Genomic DNA, 19,700 nt, shown 5'->3' with positions numbered 1-19,700 from the left:
TGTGTGTTAGGTTAATTGGTGACTCTAAATTGCCCTGTAATTGACTGCTGATCAATCCAGGGCGTCCCTTGTCTGACCAATGACAGCTGGGATAGGCTCCAGCTCCAATTATACTGAGCCTTTAGTTATAAATCATTATACCTTTAGTTCTAAATGTATAATGCCTATACATTATGTACACCTACATGTTCTTTAATTGTCTGCCTTGAATTTCCTTTGTACTACTTAAGTTATCTGGTTTTATTGTTTATCTCATCTTGTAAATACAAGCTTGGTACAACCACACTAAACTCATACAGCTAGCTTATGCAACAGTAATGTCGTAGAGATAGAGCAGCAGATAGGTGGTTAAAGTTTGACCAGCGGTAAAACAACTAGAGAAAAAAAAAAGAGGCTCAGGTTAGAAAATTCTCGATAAGGTCACGGTCTCAGCTGTGTGAGCTGCAACTGATGCTTGTCAGTTGTTTCCACTTCCACTCTGAGCATTGCTCAGACAGGAAACAAGGCGTCTTTACTCAGAGGGGTGAAGTTTTGGTTGAGAATATGCAGACAGAGGCGTTGTGGTGAGTGGGCGTTCCAGTTGGGTGGGGGATCTTTATCAGGTGCAGGGAAAAAAATGATCAAAAACTTTAGGGGAGAGGAAATTTACATGGGTTGTTAGGGGAGATATTTGTCATCAAAGGCACGTTAGCTAATTTAGCAACTGATAATGTAAACAGTCAACTTAGGTGGAAATCTAATGTAAACGGCAGTAAAAAGTTGTCATACGGTACTGTACATGAAAATAGTTAATGAAATCTTACTACTTACTTACTACTACTATAATTGTATTGTTTATACTTGGGATTGTTATGGGCAAATTCATTTTTCAAAGTCGGGTGTACGGGTGTAAGTCCTTTGCATTTAGGCATGTAAAGAATTCCTAGAGATTCTTAATCTAGATAATACACTGCACACGGCGAGAAACCAGTGGAACCAGTGTAAAGGACTTACAATGAAGCTGACAGTAACTGTAAAACCCTCACGGATAAGTTTTACCAACACCATGACTCATCTCCATGAGGTAAGATGAAGAAATCCTGTGGGTTGACAAAAGTATCATATAATGTCATAGTTTTACATGTTGTGACACATTGTGTTTACCTGCATGTATGACAAAAGGAAGTTATTAAACAAATGTTGGCCACAAAAACAAAATCCCTCAAGCATTGAATCTATGTACTTAAACTGCAGTATTGTGCTGTCGCGCTGTTTGAATCAACATTAAAAGATTACATCATAATGACTCATTTCATAATGTGAATTTCTCTGGAAAGAGCTAATAGGCAGGTAAGAAGTGTCTGCATAAATCATGAAGGAAACAAAGAAGACTGTCATATGCACAGACACACAGTGACCACAACGCGACCCACAAGTTTAAAAAACTCAATTCTTTTTTATTAAACTTCTATCTTTATGCAATCTGTATATATAAAAGATCTAAAGCCATTGGCCTGAGACTAAGACAGACAGTGAGGCGATCATGAGTTGCAGTTTAGTCCTCATTATTCACTGACCAGCGGCCTGTGTGACACAGAAGTGCGTTAACAAAACCGTAACAAACAGGAGACATGATGAACACAGACAAAAAAGGACCACACATTGATCTTTGTGTAGTCGGAGTGATTAGAAGTAGTCCATGATAAAAACAGGCTTGTGGACCTTGTTAATAAGGAGTAAGCAGAATAAATAACATTAATGGTTTTCCACGGTTCAGGTTGCAACAGTCTCTCTTTGTGCCCCACTGAGAAATAATAGGATACTTGCACAAAGCCATTTGTATTTGGGGGATGATGATGTGCTGGATCGATGGAACTCAGCCATACCCAGTGTGTGCGTTCTAATGTACACTGCATGCGTTTCCCGGTTTAAATGTAAAATCATGTGTAAGAATGAAGAGGCGGAGTTGTCTATGTGTCAAAGTGCGATACTATGATCACTTTTGTTTCTGTAAACCATTATGTCATTAAACATATCGACCACACACGAAGAGTATTTGGATTGATGATTCTGAACGTAGCATATTTTCCGATCATAATTATTAATACCTTCTTTTCAATTCTCTTAAATACAATATTTTACATGTCAGATTAAATACAGCTTAGTGTGCATGAGTTTGTATCCGGGGCCAAAGTAGTGGATGCTTTTTTCTCCACTCTGTGCTACTGGCACTGTTCTTTGATGGAGGGTTGGGCTCTTGAGAGAGAAACATACTCCACAACGCCTGCAAAGACCAACATATTAGGTGTGTGTGTGTGTGTGTGTGTGTGTGTTCAGTCACTGTCACTGGTCTCACTGCTGGGGTCGCCTTGCACCTTGCTGCGGTGCTGCATGGCACGATGGTAAGCCACTTGCACTGACTTGCGGATGTTGGATTTCCTTCCCTCCAGCATCTTCTCCTTGTCCAGCTCCTGATCAACCCCGAGCGGCACCAGCTTAGAGCGTGGCAGCCACTGCCTGGATGCACACAAATATATACACAGGTGAGGGTTAAATCGTTCATTTAGTTCATTTAATTTTATTTAAACATCTAAAATTGTATCAAAACCCAAAACGAATGTGTCAATTGGTAAGTTCAGACTAAATGAATAAAGTGTACTAAAAATATCTCTGCAAGCATAAAGGGCAGAGCCACTTCTTTTACAATCTGAATTGAATGAATGACTTCCTTGTTTACTCACTTATGCCAAAAAGGTTGGTATCCACTGCTTAAGGTACCTACATAGCCGTGTCAGATGAATTAACTAATTGTAAAAATGTACTATATTTTTTCAATTTTTTCCGTAAAAATGTAAACTATACCTACTATAATTTTTTCATACAATTCAAGTGTTAATATTAAGGTTGGTTTGGTCAGCAATTGTACTGCTACCACTTTGAGTGAAGCAGGATTTTCCAACCGTTTACCCTTAACTTTTAGCTAAATATTAAAACAATTTAGCTATTACTTTAGCCAACCATTTAAACTTTTTAACCATTACTTTAGTGCACATTTTTTAACTGATAAGCCATTCCTTTGAACATTTGTAACCTTTTAGCCCTTTACTTGAGCTTATTATTTATCCATCAATTTAGCCAACAATTGCGACCGCTAACCCATAACTTTTAGCTAAATATTTCAACAATTTAGCCGTTACTCTAGCTAACCATTTTAAGTATTTAACCATTACTTTAGCTAACATTTTTAACTCATTAGCCATTACTTTTGCTTATTATTTCAACCATTAATCCATCAATTTAGCCAACAATTGCGACCGCTAACCCGCTAGCCGTTTCTTTAGCTTACCATTTTAACTATTTCACCATTACTTTAGCTAACCATTTCAACAATTTAAATGGACTGGACTGTACTTACATAGTGCTTTTCTAGTTTTCCGACCAGTGAAAGCGCTTTTCCACTACATGTCACATTGCCCCATTCACACACCGATGGCTATGCCTTCAGGAGCAATTTGGGGTTCAGTCTGTTGCCCAAGGACATGTGACTGTAGTAGTCAGGGATTGAACACCCTCCTTCCGATTGAAAGATAACCTACCCTGCCACTGAACCACAGCTGCCCTTTTAAGCAAAAGCAATTTAACCATTGGTTTAGCTAACGTTTTCAACCATGAATCCATACTTTTAAGAAAACTATTTATTAACCATTTATCCACATATCCATTTATCACTCTAGCTAACAATTACAAACGTGAATTAGTAACTTTAGCTAGTTCCACAACGTAGCCATTACTTTAGCTAACATTTTTAACTATGAAGGCATCACTTTAGCTAATTATTTCAACCATTTATCCATCAATTTAGCCAACAATTTCGACTGTTTATTTATAACTTTTAGCGAAAAAATGTAACAATTTAGCCATTACTTTAGCTATGGTAACTATTTAGCTAACTATTTTAACAGTTTCAGCTATTATCCTTAACTTTTAGTGAGGTATTTTGACCAATAATCCATTACTTTAGTCAATTCTTTGAACCGTTTAACCGTTATTTTTTGTTTGGTATTTCAACTGTTGGTCTATTACTTTAGCTCATCGTGTTTCATTTCATTTCATGTCAGCTGTTTACTCATTACTTTAGTTAATGTTTTCAGCATTTAGCTTCCTGCTTTAGGTTGTTCGACTTTAAAGCATTACAACGTCTGAATAGGCAATCATTAAGGAGGCTGAGAACAACACCAGCTGTTGTCATCATGTCTCTGAAGTGATTGCGCAGCGGCCTATGACCTATAACACGACTTGTTTTTGCCTCCTCTCCGCCTCTCAAACCACGTTTGCCCTATTTCTGCTAAATGTTCTGCCGTCTTGCACTTCAGTAAAAGGAGCGTAGTTTCCTTTGAACTACTGCCACAGCTCGGCTTGTGTGCACACATCCAGTAACATCGGAAGCTTGTTTTGCTTGTGTCTTGTTTTTTTTTTACAGTACTTCATCAGTTTTTTGCGGGGGACGGAAACAAACACAGCGCAAAAACAGGAAAAGACAAATTTGAAGAATGATTACGATTAGTGAATTAAAAATATAAAAGTATCACAGAGCACTAACCAAGTTCTCTTGTTGTCAAAGAAGAGGACCAAGAACAGGTGCTCCCTGGCCTCTTGGGTCATTTGCTCCCCCAGTTTCAGCACATCCAAAGGGGGGACAGGGATCGGGACACCTCGGTGGAACACCCCCTCCCTGGGCATCTTCGGGTCAATTATCTGCAGGCAAAGGGAGGAAGAGGAGGGTTAGATGGTGGCTCATTAAACTGCAGAATCCCCTGAAGGGAACAATTATTTACATTTCACACTGGTGTATGGTATTTGCAGAGTAAACTTGTGTCTTACCAGCGCAGGATACGAAGGGTAGCCTCTGCACTTGGCCCACACCAGATCCAGAGCTTCAAGAGAAGAATAGTCATCAGAGGTCATCCAACATCCTGACCTTGCTCGGCCCCGCACCACTGACGGTAATGAGCACAGGAACAGGAAGACACTCATCATTGTGCGACCTCATTTCTAGCTTAACAAATGCTTCGAGCATTAACATACTCTAAGTGGTTTTAAAAAGAAACACTGCCTCTCCCTAACACTGGTGAAAGAGATCACTGTTGTGATTATATGTCCCTGTAACGGGGCAACAGGGTCGGTTGTGGAATATCCAGTTGAGTTAGAGCTAGTTTAGGTGTCCTAAACAAATGGTCTTGGTTGTTATTTGAGATGCTGAATTTAACACTTCACACAGCAAATACAGATCTCTTTATTTTAATTCTATTCTTTCATTATGTTTTTATTTTCCAGCCCTATCAATGACAAAACCGCAGCTAGTGTTAAGAATGTTTTCTGGGCACCGGTGCTGCTCACAAGTTATCCTCAGCTTGATCTCAAAATCTTTAAAACTATTTGAATATGACACAGAGAGGAGAAGATAACCATTTGTGCAATGCACTGCAGGGGGCGTTGGTTGAATGTTTCACTTGAGCTCCAGGGAAAGGTACAAGACAAGTCACAGTTAAAAAAGATATCCAATATTTTCATCATTTTGACCAGTGAATAGCTTCGAACTAGTGTCATGACGACATCATAAGTTATATGGTTCAAATACGTAATCAAATTTGATTGGTCACAGATACCAAGATATTCTGAATTACCACCTACATTAAGATTTAAATCATTCTGAGAAGACACTCGCACAAAATCTAATTGTGTATGCCCTGCCACTGGTAGGCATGCTTGTGTGTGTGTAGATTTGCTTACAATGTGAAACGCTCCGTGATCCTCCGACTGAGTAGGAATCATTTTCAGTGCCCGACGTCTCCTCGCTGCTGTCCTCCTGGAAGGCAGAGCGAGAGAACGAAGCCTTTCCTCTGCCCTGCTTCGAGGGGGTCGTACTGAGAGAGAGGAGAGAGACCAGACTGTTAGGATGCATACAGCTGTATTGCAAGTGATTACAATCTAACAGGATAATCTAGCATTGATGTTTTGTGCAGCTCTCTGTGGCTTCCTGGTTGTTACACTACCTTTTGTGGTAACAAGCAGCTACTTTTTGGAATCTTTTTAGGGCTTCTAAGAACAATTATAACTTTAATAACCACTGAAAAAAGCTTTAATACTCCTTAAATGACAATCTGGATGGTAGACATAAGGCCAATACCATCTGGCCAGCGGTGTCATCTTAGCCTATTTGCTTAGAACAGACACATTTCACCTCTTAAGGACACCAGGTGTACCGCTCTGTATCTAATGAACACCCAGTGTATTTGTGCAATAATCACCTTGTTCTGTCCGAAGCCGCACTGCTGCTGCTGCTGGTTGTGGACTCTGAGTCGGAGCTGGAGCGAGGGAGACGAGTGTCATTTCTGTACACCCGGAAGCTCTCGGTTACGGGCTGGTTTCCTCCATCAAAACCGTTACTTGGCAAACCTGAGGAAAAGGAGTAAAAGAAGAAGCAAAGTGAGTGTGTGACTCAGAAACAGTAGTTTAAAGTTCATTGTGTTTGTCTGTACCAGGCAGCAGGTCGTCATTGTCGCTGTCGCTGTCAGAGCTGGAGCTGCTGTGGGGGCTGCGGGGCCTCTTCCTCTGCCTGGTTGAGGAGAGCAAGGGAAGCTGAGGGGGACCGATTGGGCTTTGGCTAACCCCCGCCCCACCGTAGCCGGCATCCCGGTTCTTGGGCGGTCGTCCTGGCCTTTTGGGGGGTCCAGCCATTTTTTGGTTCTTCTTGGAGAAGAGGACAGATGTCCGACGGCCCACCTCTGGAGCCAGTGCAGACGAGGACACGCTCAGGTCTTCTGGAGGAGAGGGTTGAAATGTAAGTCCCTTTAAAAGCTTTTATCATGTACATATTGCAGATTATTGATATTACACATTTTCTCATACACACCCTTTCCACCAATCTCCTGGCTGCTGCTTTCTCCCCCTTCATCGTGGTGTCCCGCAGATGGGTGATGGGGGAGGGAAGAACCACGGTCACCTCCTCCCACAGAGTCCCTGCCTCCCATTCCTGAGCTTCCCTCCCGCTGGTGCGCAAGCTTCCTCTTGATGACACTGATCTCCTTCCTCAGGGCTTTGGCTCTACGAGACTGACCAATGCTGTGCTTCCCAGAGCTGACCTCATCAAGACGCGTCTGCAGGTAATGCAGCTGCTCCTCCAGCGGAAGCCGTCGCCTGTTCTCTGGCAGGAGCAGGTCTGTGAGGGGCAGGGAGACAGAGAGGATGTTAAAAAACCTTCAGAGATAGCTAATTATGAAGTATATCACTGGAAACTAACAAAGAGAAAGCACGTGGGCTCTCGTGTTGGAATATTCTGTATCAAATTCATCTTGTCTGCAATTTAATATGTGAGAGGCCCCAATCAGTACGTTTATCCAGTGACAAATACAGATGCAGCTTGGCTTTAACCTGAAGACGCAGTAAACAAGGAAAGCCTGGTTCATACAGCCAAGAGGAGTTGTGTTTATGCTTTAACTGAATCGAATGAATGTCTTGCCCCACCTAGTGGTCATGAGGCTGAACTGTGTTAAAGACCTTTTTTTTTCTCTACTAAAATATTTCTGTTCAGCTTCTTTCTCCACCTATTTCTAATACTTACTCTGTGCTCAATGCTTGTGACGAGGAATGTTTTTTAACAGACAGTAAGTCAATGAAAGGAATACCCTTTTCCCACCAAAATTAGCGCGCTGACGCAGGTTTTTCAGACCTGGGAAGACCCGCTAATAAATGCCGATTGTCTCATTTCCCATTGCCAGTGGAGTATACTCCTTTCGGCCTCTTTTCTGCTGAATCACCGTCTGATGCCACAAATGCGCCGGAAACAGGGTTAGTAAACAATAGAGTGGTCTCTAACTATGCCAGAAGCCTGTGGTCTTATTTCTTCTTCCCCTCGGATCAGAAGAAGCTCTCTCACTTCGCTATCTTGCCAGTGTTGCCGCATCTTGCACGAAACAAAGAACAAATTCGCCGCTGTATGTTGTTCTTCTGCATGTACGCGACAGCGGCCGGAACTTCAATGTGCGTCATAGCATCGCGCCGGAAAGGGAGCGGAGGTTAGCGTGTCGTCTCGGGTTTTGTGTTCCCATTATTGCCGAGGCGATAATTACCCGGGTCTACTGCAGAGTCATTTGATTTGGGATTTTCCGACTATTACCTTTTCCCTTATTTTAATTGACTTTACTACACCCATGGCTTCCAGTTTGACCCTCTGATTCCTTTTTGCCATCAGGACACTCCTCCTAACTCCCACCTCCCTTCAGTATTTCAATATGCCCTAATAGTCCCTTCGCCAAAGATAAATCGCATTAAGTATTAATAACATATCACTTAGATCACTTTACTTCGGTGCTTGAATAACAAAATATTTGGCTGCCATAAATCTCCCAACTTAAAGCCAAAAAAGCTCACTTACCATCTTCATTAGACGACAACAGCCGCTCTCTTTCTCTATCCCTGTCCCGCTCTCTGTCTCGTTCTCTCTCCCGTTCCCGTTCCCGCTCCCTCTCTCTGTCTCTCTCTTGCTCGCGCTGACTCTCAGGGCTCAGCTCTCGTTGGAGGTGCATGCCGGTCTCGTAGTCAAAGCCTATCCGCTCAGCTTGCCGCCTGGCGGTCCTTATGACGGCCCCGCCCATCTCTCTGAGCCGCAGGGCAGCGCGGTAGAAGACTGTGTCCTTGGCGTTGTACTTGAGGCAGTTGTTGACAATGAGGCCAAAGTCGGCCTCAAAGGCCTCAAAAGTGAGGTAGCGATGGGACTCCAGAAGGTTCCACATGGTCTGGAAGTCCATTGGAGTGTCAATGTGGTCCAGGTAGTCCGGCACCTTGAGGATAGAGGAAAGACATAGTGGAGATCAGCGGGAAGCATGACCCTGTACATTCTAAAACTCAAATTTGTACTGTGTATTGTGTGTGTGTGTGTGTGTGTGTGTGTGTGAATGTGTGCATTTACCTCCGCCAACGGTACAGGCTCAGTGAAGAAGTTGTTTGTGTCTCTTTCCTGCAACTGTTCCAACGTGCTCCTCAACAGCACCAGGAAGGGCGTGAGCTGCATCTCCAGCGCCATCTGCTGCACCTTAATCTAAACACAGACACATTGTGAACTATGCACACCTGCTGAATAAATACACATAGACAAATCTGTGCAGTCAGAATGTGGTGTGTGTGTGTGTGTGTGTGTGTGTGTGTGTGTGTGTAGACAGAGTCAAATTTACGGTCGTACCCGCACACTACACTTGAGCCGCCGGAGTGAAAAAAAGTTTCTTTATCGTGTCCATTTTTTTATATGGCCCTAACAACATAGTGGATTGATTAATACGTGGATTGATGTGTCTGCACTCGTGTTAATAGGGACATTTTAGCTCATGTTTTGCTGTTCAGCAGCTGATTCTTAAATGTTAAATGTGTCACAGCTTCCCAGCAGCACTTATCATTGGCACCTCCCACACGAGCAAGACCTGACCACAACAAATACATTCTGATTAAAGCGAAATTAATTTAAGCTTGCAGGGGGACAGAAAGGCAGAACATGTATTACTGAAATAGATAAAGTAGCTTGAGGATTCTGAGGATACATATTTTTATTTGGACCCTCATTGTTGATATGCAAGTCAAATCAAAGCAGCGGCTTGTGAAAAACCGTTTTATGTATTTGTCAGTGACACAAATAAAGGTACATTTTTGTCTTACCGTCTCCCTCTTGAATTTCTCCCTCTTGCGGATGAGCTCCACCAGCAGCCTGGCTCTCTCCAGGTCGTGTCTCAGTCTCTGCCACGCCTTCAGCTGCTCCTTCAGTGCCGATTGTTTCTCCTCGCTGTCCCTCTGCGGTGCCTACACGCGCGAACACAAAACCATGTTAGACGACCGAAAGATGCAAGTACACTAGAATGAGTTGCTTAACATTATCACTAGTCACCACAGGGAGTTGTGACAGAGGTTGTGGAGGGATTGGGTCAATATGCCGTTGTGACTGCAGGTGGGTCTGGAGCCGGCGCAAGAGAGGGACACCATTCCGACTTTGCCTCTTCAGGGTCCAGTAGCTGTGCAGCCGTTGCATGAACTGGCTCTTCCTGGGTACCGTCAAGTTACTGGTGATTTTGCTCAGCCTGGAGGACAGCAAACACTACTTAATCTCTTGTACTCTCATGTTATAAATATGTAACATTTTTACTGTTACAGGAAACATCTCCCCTTTCCCAGAAGGTAAGGGTGTTAATCGGTACAGCACAGATTGGTATGCAATGTAAAAACAAAGGACATAAGTTGGCCTCAGTGATATTTTGTTTAACCTGCTCATCCACATACAGTTTTAAATAAAAGGTAAACAGGCATGTGTGTGTCATGGAGTTTGGATCTACCTGTGTGGAGGGATGCAGGGCACAGACACCACAGGTGCAGCAGCTCTCCTCTCAGCTAGGATCTTCCTCGCTCTTTTCATTTTCAGCCTTGACTTGGCCTTCGCCCTCTTAGCTCGCTCAGAGCTCCAGCCCTTGGAGTCATCGTCATGGCCGATGCTGGGCTCGTCGTCCTCCTCCAGCTCTCCCTCGCTGTGCGAAGAACCCATGCTCGCGCCGCCCACTCCCCCTAAAGGTCGGGCGGATCCTGGGGGCGTGTGGATGTCACAGTAAGCCGTCTTGCGGACGCTGAAAGAGGTGCCGTTGGCCCCAGTCTCTCTGACAGGCTCCATTTTCATATAGAGGCCGGCCTGCTGAGCGCAGGTGACGTGGAAGGCAGTGTAACAGTTGGCTTTGTGACACTGGATGCAGGCGCCTGAACCGCGCTGCTTGCAGATGTAGCAGGTGAGTTTCCAGCGGGCAGGAGGAATGTGCTCAATGCTATCGATCGGCTCAAGGAAGACTGTGTTAGCAAAGCAGACCTGAGGAGGCAGCAAAATACAATTTAGTTCAGAACTATAATAAAAGGTTCAGGCTAGTAAAGAGCGAACTGACTACATGTGTGTACATTAACACTGATGTTATTCATCTGAATGTTGATGTTTTGCATTCTATAACTTTGGGTCATACTTATGAAACCACTTTCAATTCTCTTCCAATTTTGAAGATCACTATTCAATTTGATTTGCGGTTTAAACATGTTTATTATTCTGATTATGTGAATATTACAAATGTGTTAGTGATATATATTATTCAGGTTATTTCTCAGGGACGGTGCATATTATAAGCATCACTGCCAATATAACAAAATGTGCCAGAAGGCTCATTCTCATCTGTAGTGCCCGGCTTGGTGTGAAGCAGAGCCTGCGACAGCATGTTCTGTTATCCTGAATCAGGCCTTATTAAACATAGCATTCTCCAATTAAGACATCTGGGACATGCTATTCTTACTATTATTCTGTTTTTAGGAGCAAATCGTTGCTACTGCAATCTGCTAAATACTGCCTCTTGTCTGTTTACGGTCAGCTCTGCGTGATGTCAATAAATCAACTAGCCAACAGTTTGAAAGGCAATAGGTTCAGCAATAGGTACGTTAAGGGTTAGCTAGCTAAGCAATATTGTCTTTTAATTTTTTGCCCCATATTTTGGAAGTCTGCAAATAGAAAGGGTTAGCATACCAAGAGAATCGCACATCCTGCTTTTTATTTTGGTGAGTTAAAAAGAAAGATAATTTCAATCAGTTTTAATTCCAAAATGGGAATTACACCCTTAAGAAATATAAATCAGTGGGACCTTTTGATGGAGTGTAAAAGCATCAGAAAATCAGTATGCACCCACGGGAGAAATGCAATTAACTTTTACTCTGAAGGAAACAGCCTTAATACCAAAGGGTGTATACCCCATGAATGAATACAACCCATTGCAATCTGCATGTTTATGAAGTTCTGTTCAGAACTGCATGTGGTGGTGTTTGTGTTTACCTCTGGGATCCACAGGGCGCACACTACATGTGCCCAGCGTGCATCATCTGTCTGTTTGAAAGCTCCTCCCTTGTTGGGACACAGAGCACAGTCCACAGCTCTACTCGGCGACTGCAGGCAGCGTCGACACAACCACTGGCCCTCTGGGATGTAGGGCACACCATAACACTCCTGGTGCACTGCCAGGTTGCACATGTCGCAAAACAGGATCACATTACTGTTCTGACACTCTCCATCGTTACAGATGCAGCAGACGGCATCTTCATCGATTAGGGTGCTGGGGTCTGCCTGGAAGAGAAGACGATAGGGAGGGATCAGAGTTGGATGCAATATATGTTTCAGTGTTATTATTATTCACCTCAATTTCCAAGTTCAGGTACCTTGTTGTGGCTCTCAAAGTAGGACTCCTTCTCTAAGCGGTCCATGAGGTACTCAAAGACCTCCTGAGGAATTGGTGTCACACCGTCGCGCCGCCGCTTGTCGTTCATGATGTCAAGCCAGATGTAGTCCTCCTCATCGATGTCGTACTCTACCTCCTCATCCAGCTCCTCCACAGACTTATCAATGTACCTGAACAGCAGAGAGGAAAAGCAGAGAATCATTTGTTTATATTATTACATAATTGGTACATTGGCAGATAAGAATTAGTATTAACTGGGAGGGAAGGACGAGCCAGAAAACGCAGCAAATTACAGAATAATAGCAGCAACTTTAGGTCCAATAAATTTCCTGATTGATGCAGCACAATTAGCTGCAAACAAACTGGTGACTGTCTGAACATAAGTGCTGCAATTATCCTGCCTTAAATTCTCATACCTACAATGTAATTATTAATGCAAAAGATTAAAAATCTGAAAGTTTACCTGTAGTAAGATGAAGGCCGAGGAGGGGCATCGGGTCTCTCTTGGTCCAGTTCTCTGAAGACCGCCTCAGGCAGCTTGACTGCAGGCCCGGACTGCGAGCTGTGATGATGAGATGAGCCGTCCTTCTTCTTTTCTTTACTCTTATGCTTCCCAGACTTTGGGGTGGATTTGCCACCATTAGAAGATGGGATATCAGTTCGGTCTTTGCCACTACCTCCTACCTCGCTACCTCCACCTCCACCATCACTACCGTTACACACTCCTCCACCACTACCACCAGTACCAGATTGTGGAGCGTCCTCTGCGTCGCTGTCCTCCTCTGACACCACATCAATATTCTCAAAAATGCTGATGCGGTGGATCCTTCCTTGGAGCTCCAGCTCCACCATGCGCTGTGCCTGAGCATAGGTCATTGTCTCTCTGCCCGGGGAGTGGGAGTTCTCCGACCGGTTGGGGCTACCAGGTGTATTCTCGCCCTGCCCCGGTCCCCCACCTCCGTTACCTCCACCGTCATCCGTATCTCCCGACCCGGCCAGTGAGGCACGAGGAGGCCGCCCCTTCCTCTTCTTCTGGGGTACTGTCTGTGCAGGAGTTGGGTTGTCATGGTCGTAGTGATAAAGGTGGTACTCAATTCCACTGTAGCTCTTGTAGACTTTACGGCAGGTCTCCACAGGGCACTCATAGGGGGGCTTGGTGGCCCGCAAATTGTGACAGAACGTCTTTACATCAAAGTCCAGCCCCATGGTGCCAACAGCCACTGCTGGGACAGATGCTGTTCAACTTACATCTGTAAGAGAAGAACACAACCACAGGAGAATCAGTTCAAGAGATTTTCATTCTGATTACTATATTATGTTTTCAAAATACAATACTTAGATACTGGCTAAAGTAGATAAACTGTAGCAGTTAGATTCAACAGTCTAGACAAGTCGTGCATCACATTGTGCACCTGTTATGGTGCAGTCACGTGACCATTTCCCTCATTCCCAGTAGGAAACACACATTTATGTTCAGCTAGTCTAAAACAGGTGCAATATAAGTCAACATGTTTGCTTCTGTTCCTTGCTAACTACAGTTATTTACGGTTGAGGTGCAGTGGAACAAACGGCATAACAGTAAGTGTAGCTGACAGTTTTTCAAGCTTGTTTACACCTCATGAGTTAGAACCGAATCTAGTTAACACAACAGTGCACATGAAGAAATTAAGTTTGAAAGACCCAGAGTGTACCATTGCATGTAAAGCATTTTAATCCTGCAAATGTAAGCCATAGCATTTTGATGAAACAATGAAAAAGCTGCAGGCTGACACTGTTAGCCTGCAAGCTAACAGCAGCTAGCAAACAACACCAGTGCACCCTGTAAAAACATTGCTACAGAGAATACAGCTAACTCACTCTACTCATTACTTTATATTGCAAACTAGCTTCAGTTAACTTTTTACATCATTTTAATCGATACTCTGTGTTTCATTCAGCTCAGTAATGTTAACTAGGTAAGAGTAATTTGCGTGCTTTGCTATAGCTGCATCCATAGGGCAGACGTTAGCTGCACAAAGAGATGTCACTTTGACATGCAGAACATTTAAGTATAATTCATAGTCTATAAATCAGAAACAAGAGTGTTTAAAGTTATACACTGTAACTTGGATGAGCATTCAGCCCTTTAGTGTTTCCCTCCACAATGACCTCACCCTGTGAATCCCACTCACTGAGCTGCACATTGACAGTATAACTTCTGATTCTACGAGGTTCACAGACTACAACAGCGCGTGAGTTCTATTCTAATATTTGAATAAACGGCTGTGTTGCATCCATCAGTTAATTCTCCATCACTGTGGCAAATAGCTCTCAAACGTTGAGCAATACGAGGGAAACAGTCAGGCATCCTTGTATTGCATTAGGGCTTTACTATTTCGTGCTGTCAGGGTTTAATGGGTTAAGGTATACTACTGAAATTGAAGTAACATCACTCATAGAATATAGCTTTAATTGTCTTAATGTGACCCAATTTCCCACAAAGCCGTTTAACGCTGCAGATCTGTAAGCACTTACTACTCCACGTTCCTCGAGACTGCCTGCTTCGGAAACCTCACACCCGATCGGAAGGGTTGCAGATCGATTTTTTAATTCATCAGATAGTCCCAGGTGAGATCACGAGTAGCGTAGGTACAGTGAAATGTTTTGATGAAATAATTTAATATCCCGATCATTTCATTGTGTTGGGAATTATTCAGGAACTCCGTTGAACAAAAGGGCTAACCGTTGCTGTAGCGTTGCGCCGCAGACGGCGGTTGACACATTCGCCACACGAAGCAGGGTCTATTTCTTGTGTTTGGGATCAAAATAGAGACCGTATTCACCTTTTATCAAACACTTTATAGTGACATGTATTATTTCTGACTATAATATAATTTATTTTCCCTTTTTACGAGGCAGGTAGTTTCCCAGATTATTTTGTGTTGAATATCGCGAATCTGTGGCTTTGTTTCAAAGATGTCGGCAGGACTGAGCGTGAAAACATCTCATCTGGCCTCAATTCACGTCACACTTCAAATAACTAAAGATATCCCATGATTTCTCCTGTTTGTGTAATATTCCTTTGGCCATAACAAATATGAAAAACAATAAATAATCTATAATTACTCTGAATAACATTTTCTTAGATATAATTTTTTTCATAACTTTTTCGGAACTTTTAATATTTTTATTAAATTTTAAATACGAAACCCCGATAAATAATTATTAAAAAATACGACACAAATCATCAAGCACAAAATAATATTTATTTCTCTCTCAACATACAGTCTGTGAGTGCAGCAGGGTAGGGTGGGGTAATGCAGTGGGACATACAGCAGGCAGAAGCAATCCCACACAGTTTAAATACAAGCCTTTGACAACAGCGCATATTCACCAGGGGGCAATGTTGTCTTCCAGAGAGAAGTGTGATGTGCAGAGAAGGTAGAAATGCTCCTCCTCTATGCATTTCAATTCTCCTTTTGATTACTGCACCCAAATGAATATGCTAGCAATAGTTATTCCCTCCTCTGCTCCCCATGAGTTAGCAGCGAGGGAGGTGGAACAAAATATACCAGATACAAGTGACAGAGAACAGAAATCTCTTACGACTGGAAGTATTTCACCAAAGCAGAAGACTCTGCATAATATCCTATAAAAGTCCAATTCAAACCGAATTGATGGAATAATACAGCAAAAAGCAACCCCTCCACCACCACCATCAACACCCCCATACACAGTCAAACAAACAAAATGTACAAATATATACTACAAGAAAACTGTACAATTCACAGCTTGGCAGGATTGGGGTGCGAAAACTTTTGTTGTGGAGATGTGAAATTTCTGACCATATTAGCTGTTATATTTGTCTTTGCGTTGTGGAACATGAGAGTTGGCCATGCTTATCTGTGATTAAAAAAAGTACAGGCGGTGAAACCCAATATATACAGTATAGGAAACTTTTAAACATAGGTTAAGGGAGACTTTATGTTGTGCAAATCTCCAGCATCAAGTATCATTTGAATATATTACTGAAACGAAAATGAAAAAAAAAGGCTTTTAACAAAAGTATTCTGGGAAATATAGACAACATCAAAATTCCAACAAGGCAATAACACTGCTTTGTGAGCGTCTTATTTGTTAATCTAATGTGAGGAGTTTTCGTTTTAATTTAAGGTACCATCTTCTGAGAATAGAGCGTGTACTGTACAGTGGAATCACCTCAGACGATAGCAGCATCAAAAAAAAAAAAAAATCAAGCTTTAAACATCAAATAAGTTAAAACGTCAGACTTAACTGGTGATTGCACAAAACATTTTTTACATACAGTGTATGCTGAGTAATAGAACAGCCAAGTTGAAAGAACATTTAGCAGTAGTGATTTCAGAGTTCAGAGGGATTGTGGTGTGTAATGTTAATACTTTGCCGGGTAACTTCTTTCTGTCGTTTTGTGATTATTGTAACTTTGTTCAACTTATCAGCTTGCTCCTGTTGCACACATTATCAGAGATAAGGCTTGTGGCAAGGCCACGATCAAAGCTTTGTGGAGGGGTTAAATTGCACTTTAAAGCCTCAAGCCTTCACATATTAATTGCTACATTCTGATCACTACCAGAGGCTTGTACTGTAGAAAGAACTATGTACAGTATCTATGGCTCTGGACACTGCCTTTCCTCTGAGCACAAGGCTACAACACCGCCAACTCTAGTGCTGTCCAACACATCCGTTGACCTATCAAAAAAGAGGCCGTGTCCAACTGAACCAATTGACCTGAAAGAGTGGATTTTGGCTGCTGGCATTTTTTTTTTCCCTCTCATCAATCGCACATTAACCATTTGTGTCTGCAAGGCAACGGCACATCTCACCACTATGGCATTCCATCTGTCACAGGGGTGGAAAGTAAACAAGGGTTAAAACATGTTTTTATTATTTAAATAAGAGCATATACTGTGTTCATAGTGCAGTACTACAAGGGCATTCATATGTAAACGGAAAAAAAAAAGTGTCTGTAATGCATTAAAAAAGAGAGAGAGAGAGACTGCACTCAAGCTACCATCGAATAAAATAACTTGGATGCAGACATGCTTTGTTTCACAGAAGAAGAAAACAATCTATAAATCAATGTTCAAGGCACTACATTCCTTCAGATATCTTCATCATAAATACTGTCCTGTTACTTTGTCTCAAACCACTGGTATTTGGATTCCAATGTAGTGTTTAACGTGTACGTAACACAGAGAAAGGCAAAAATTAATGTGAAAACTGCAGTCTTACAGTAGTAAAGAATAAAGTGAAATATGTTTTGTGACCACAGACAAAATGTCTTGTATGGCTGAGTTTAGTCAAGACCAAAGCCAAAAAGCAGTAGGTATTCAGACATACATACTTAACATATACTGTAAAGTAAACAGTCATACATACACACACTCGAGCACACACTCACACACACAATAAACCACAGATATAGGTGTTGTTTAAAGAATACCAACAATCGCATCATGTTATTTACAAGTCACATTATCTACACGTGTGTCTGGTGAACCAGAACAGAGCCAAGTTTGAGATCAGGTAGTCCTTGTGGTTTTCAGACAGGGGCCATTCTCGGGCTCATGCATAACCAAAGGGTAGGCTTGGATCCCTGGGCTTGCCATTGTGCCATAGGGCATCATTCTCGCAGCACCGAGCAGGCCTACAGGACCCCCCGACCCAACAGAACTAGGCAAGCCAGGCCACTGTTGGGGGTAAAGGGGACTAGGGCTCATCCCGCCATAGGAGCTGGCTGGGGACAGGTATCCAGAAGGGAGCACTGCTGAGGAGTTTGGTGCTAGGGTTGCCGGCAGACCAGGGCCTAAAGCAGCAGTCAGGGGGCAGGAAAGAGGCAACTGGAACTTGCTGGGACGAACATGGCACTTCATCTGAAACAGAAGGGAGTAGTTGTACAGAGAAGTTAAGACTGCCTCATAATAACATTAAAAAGCTGCGCTTCCTTTTAGTCATTTTAGTCCCAGGAGCTTCTTTTCAAGGGACTTAAAGGTCATAAAAGGTATAAAAGTAAAATTGACAACCTTCTAAGAGCAGAAGTAGTGAACTACTAAAACTACTTGATGCTCTGGGGGTGAGCTTGCAGCGCTGAACGTTTCGGAATGGTGCGAGACCTCAACCAATCAGAAACAATTAGCACTGCAAGGCCCACCCCTAAAGTTCCTGTATTTAAAAAAAAGTACAACTCTTGAAGCTGGGACCTTTTGGGGGATGAAACAAAGACCCCTGGATTGTATTTAGATCCTGGTCCCTGCGGTGTAAACACAAAGTACCTTCAAGAGTCCCTTCTCCCTAGGAGTGCAGTGGAAATACAGCAATAGATTCTAGTACAACCTAAACAACTGGTCTTTATTCATCTATCTATAAACCCACTGGTACATCTCTAATACCTCATGTGTGGCTGCTGCCATGGGGGGCGCTCTGCCTTCCAGGTCCTGCTGGCGTCTCTGCTGTTTGATTTGATTCAGGGAGGGCCGCGGCTGATTGGCCGCCGCAACAGTCTCCTTCGTCCAGTCATCCACCAGTTTGTGAAGATCGTCAGTGAATGTGCCTCTCTTGTTGTTGCTGTTGTTGGTCTGGACCTGAGCGAGCCGTGAGATTGGCTGAGGAGATGGTGAGGGTGTGGTTGTGGTGAGTGATGGCTGTGTCTGATTGGCGGCCGTCTGAGCAGTGTTGGTGCTGAGAGAAGACCCTGAAAAGACACAAAGATGTTAAAAATCAAGCCATTCAAATAAAAAAATATTGACAGTCAAATCAATTGGCTGCTTTATGGCTGTAAAGACGCAATGAACCTATAATATCGCTTTCATGAAAGCCAACTTTCATATTACTTTTGGTTTTGTTGGGAGTAAATGTGTTGACAACTTATTGACAGTTGCACATATTTTGCCAACATAGCAGCCAAAGGATTGCAACATCAATGACTTACATGAAGACAAATGACATGTTTGATATGCAAGCAATGACAAAATTCTGCAATCGAGACATTGACACAGCCATGCAAAACCAAAAAATATCTGTAGTGTTCCCACATTTTTAACCAAAAACTGAAACATTTTCAAAGTGACGCAACCAAAAACAAGGAGAAAAAAAGTTCACATACAAACATAAGGAAGACTAAAATAGTGGAGACAGAGGTCAGAAAGACAGAGAGTAAGAAAGTAAATGAGATAGTTACTACTACTGCGCTCTTTGCCTAGACATAGTCGTTTCAGAGTGGACCCTATAAAGAGGTAAAACAGCACAAGACACAAACAGTTAGGCCAGGACACACTGCACACCACACGTATGTGGACAATCTGCTTCAAAAGCACATTCAGCTATTAAAACAATTGGGGAGAGAGAAAGAGGAAAAGGAGGACAAGGGGTAAAAATCAGTGAGGAGGACTGGAAGACAGAGTCTACTTGTTCTCT

General features: G+C 42.7%; 2 protein-coding genes across 5 annotated transcripts in view; both read right to left on the bottom strand.

The window, feature by feature from the left end:
• Positions 1-2,298: 2,298 nt before the first annotated feature.
• On the bottom strand, positions 2,299-14,980 carry brpf1 (bromodomain and PHD finger containing, 1). Of its 3 annotated transcripts, none has more exons than XM_069660227.1 (16): positions 14,784-14,980; positions 12,733-13,519; positions 12,250-12,439; positions 11,870-12,157; positions 10,353-10,870; positions 9,911-10,100; positions 9,685-9,825; positions 8,948-9,076; positions 8,414-8,819; positions 6,893-7,198; positions 6,519-6,800; positions 6,288-6,435; positions 5,770-5,903; positions 4,861-4,976; positions 4,580-4,734; positions 2,299-2,496 (listed from the first exon to the last, which is right to left on the bottom strand). In XM_069660227.1, exons 2-16 carry the CDS (start codon positions 13,473-13,475, stop codon positions 2,313-2,315), a joined length of 3,930 nt encoding a protein of 1,309 aa, XP_069516328.1. In that variant the 5' UTR covers positions 13,476-13,519; positions 14,784-14,980; the 3' UTR covers positions 2,299-2,312. The 3 variants fall into 3 exon arrangements, with proteins under 3 accessions (XP_069516328.1, XP_069516331.1, XP_069516329.1); XM_069660230.1 differs by having other exon boundaries at positions 4,861-4,913; XM_069660228.1 differs by having other exon boundaries at positions 6,519-6,797.
• A 515-nt stretch (positions 14,981-15,495) lies between these two features.
• LOC138589285 (serine/threonine-protein kinase WNK2) overlaps positions 15,496-19,700 on the bottom strand; it is a 40,339-nt gene continuing 36,134 nt past the window's right edge. For both annotated transcript variants that reach the window (XM_069659498.1, XM_069659499.1), the window contains 3 exons: positions 19,465-19,509; positions 18,677-18,978; positions 15,496-18,160 (listed from right to left, as the gene is read on the bottom strand). In XM_069659498.1, the coding sequence (XP_069515599.1) occupies positions 17,810-18,160; positions 18,677-18,978; positions 19,465-19,509 (698 nt within the window). In that variant the 3' untranslated portion in view covers positions 15,496-17,809. The remainder of the gene's footprint in view (positions 18,161-18,676; positions 18,979-19,464; positions 19,510-19,700) is intronic.

Source organism: Semicossyphus pulcher, unplaced genomic scaffold (genome assembly GCF_022749685.1).
Source record: "Semicossyphus pulcher isolate SPU_LCO1_2020_fin unplaced genomic scaffold, fSemPul1.0.p SCAF_13, whole genome shotgun sequence".
NCBI classification, from domain to species: domain Eukaryota; kingdom Metazoa; phylum Chordata; class Actinopteri; order Labriformes; family Labridae; genus Semicossyphus; species Semicossyphus pulcher.
The sequence above is the reverse complement of the archived record's forward strand: the minus strand, read 5'-3'. Positions and strand labels throughout refer to the sequence as shown.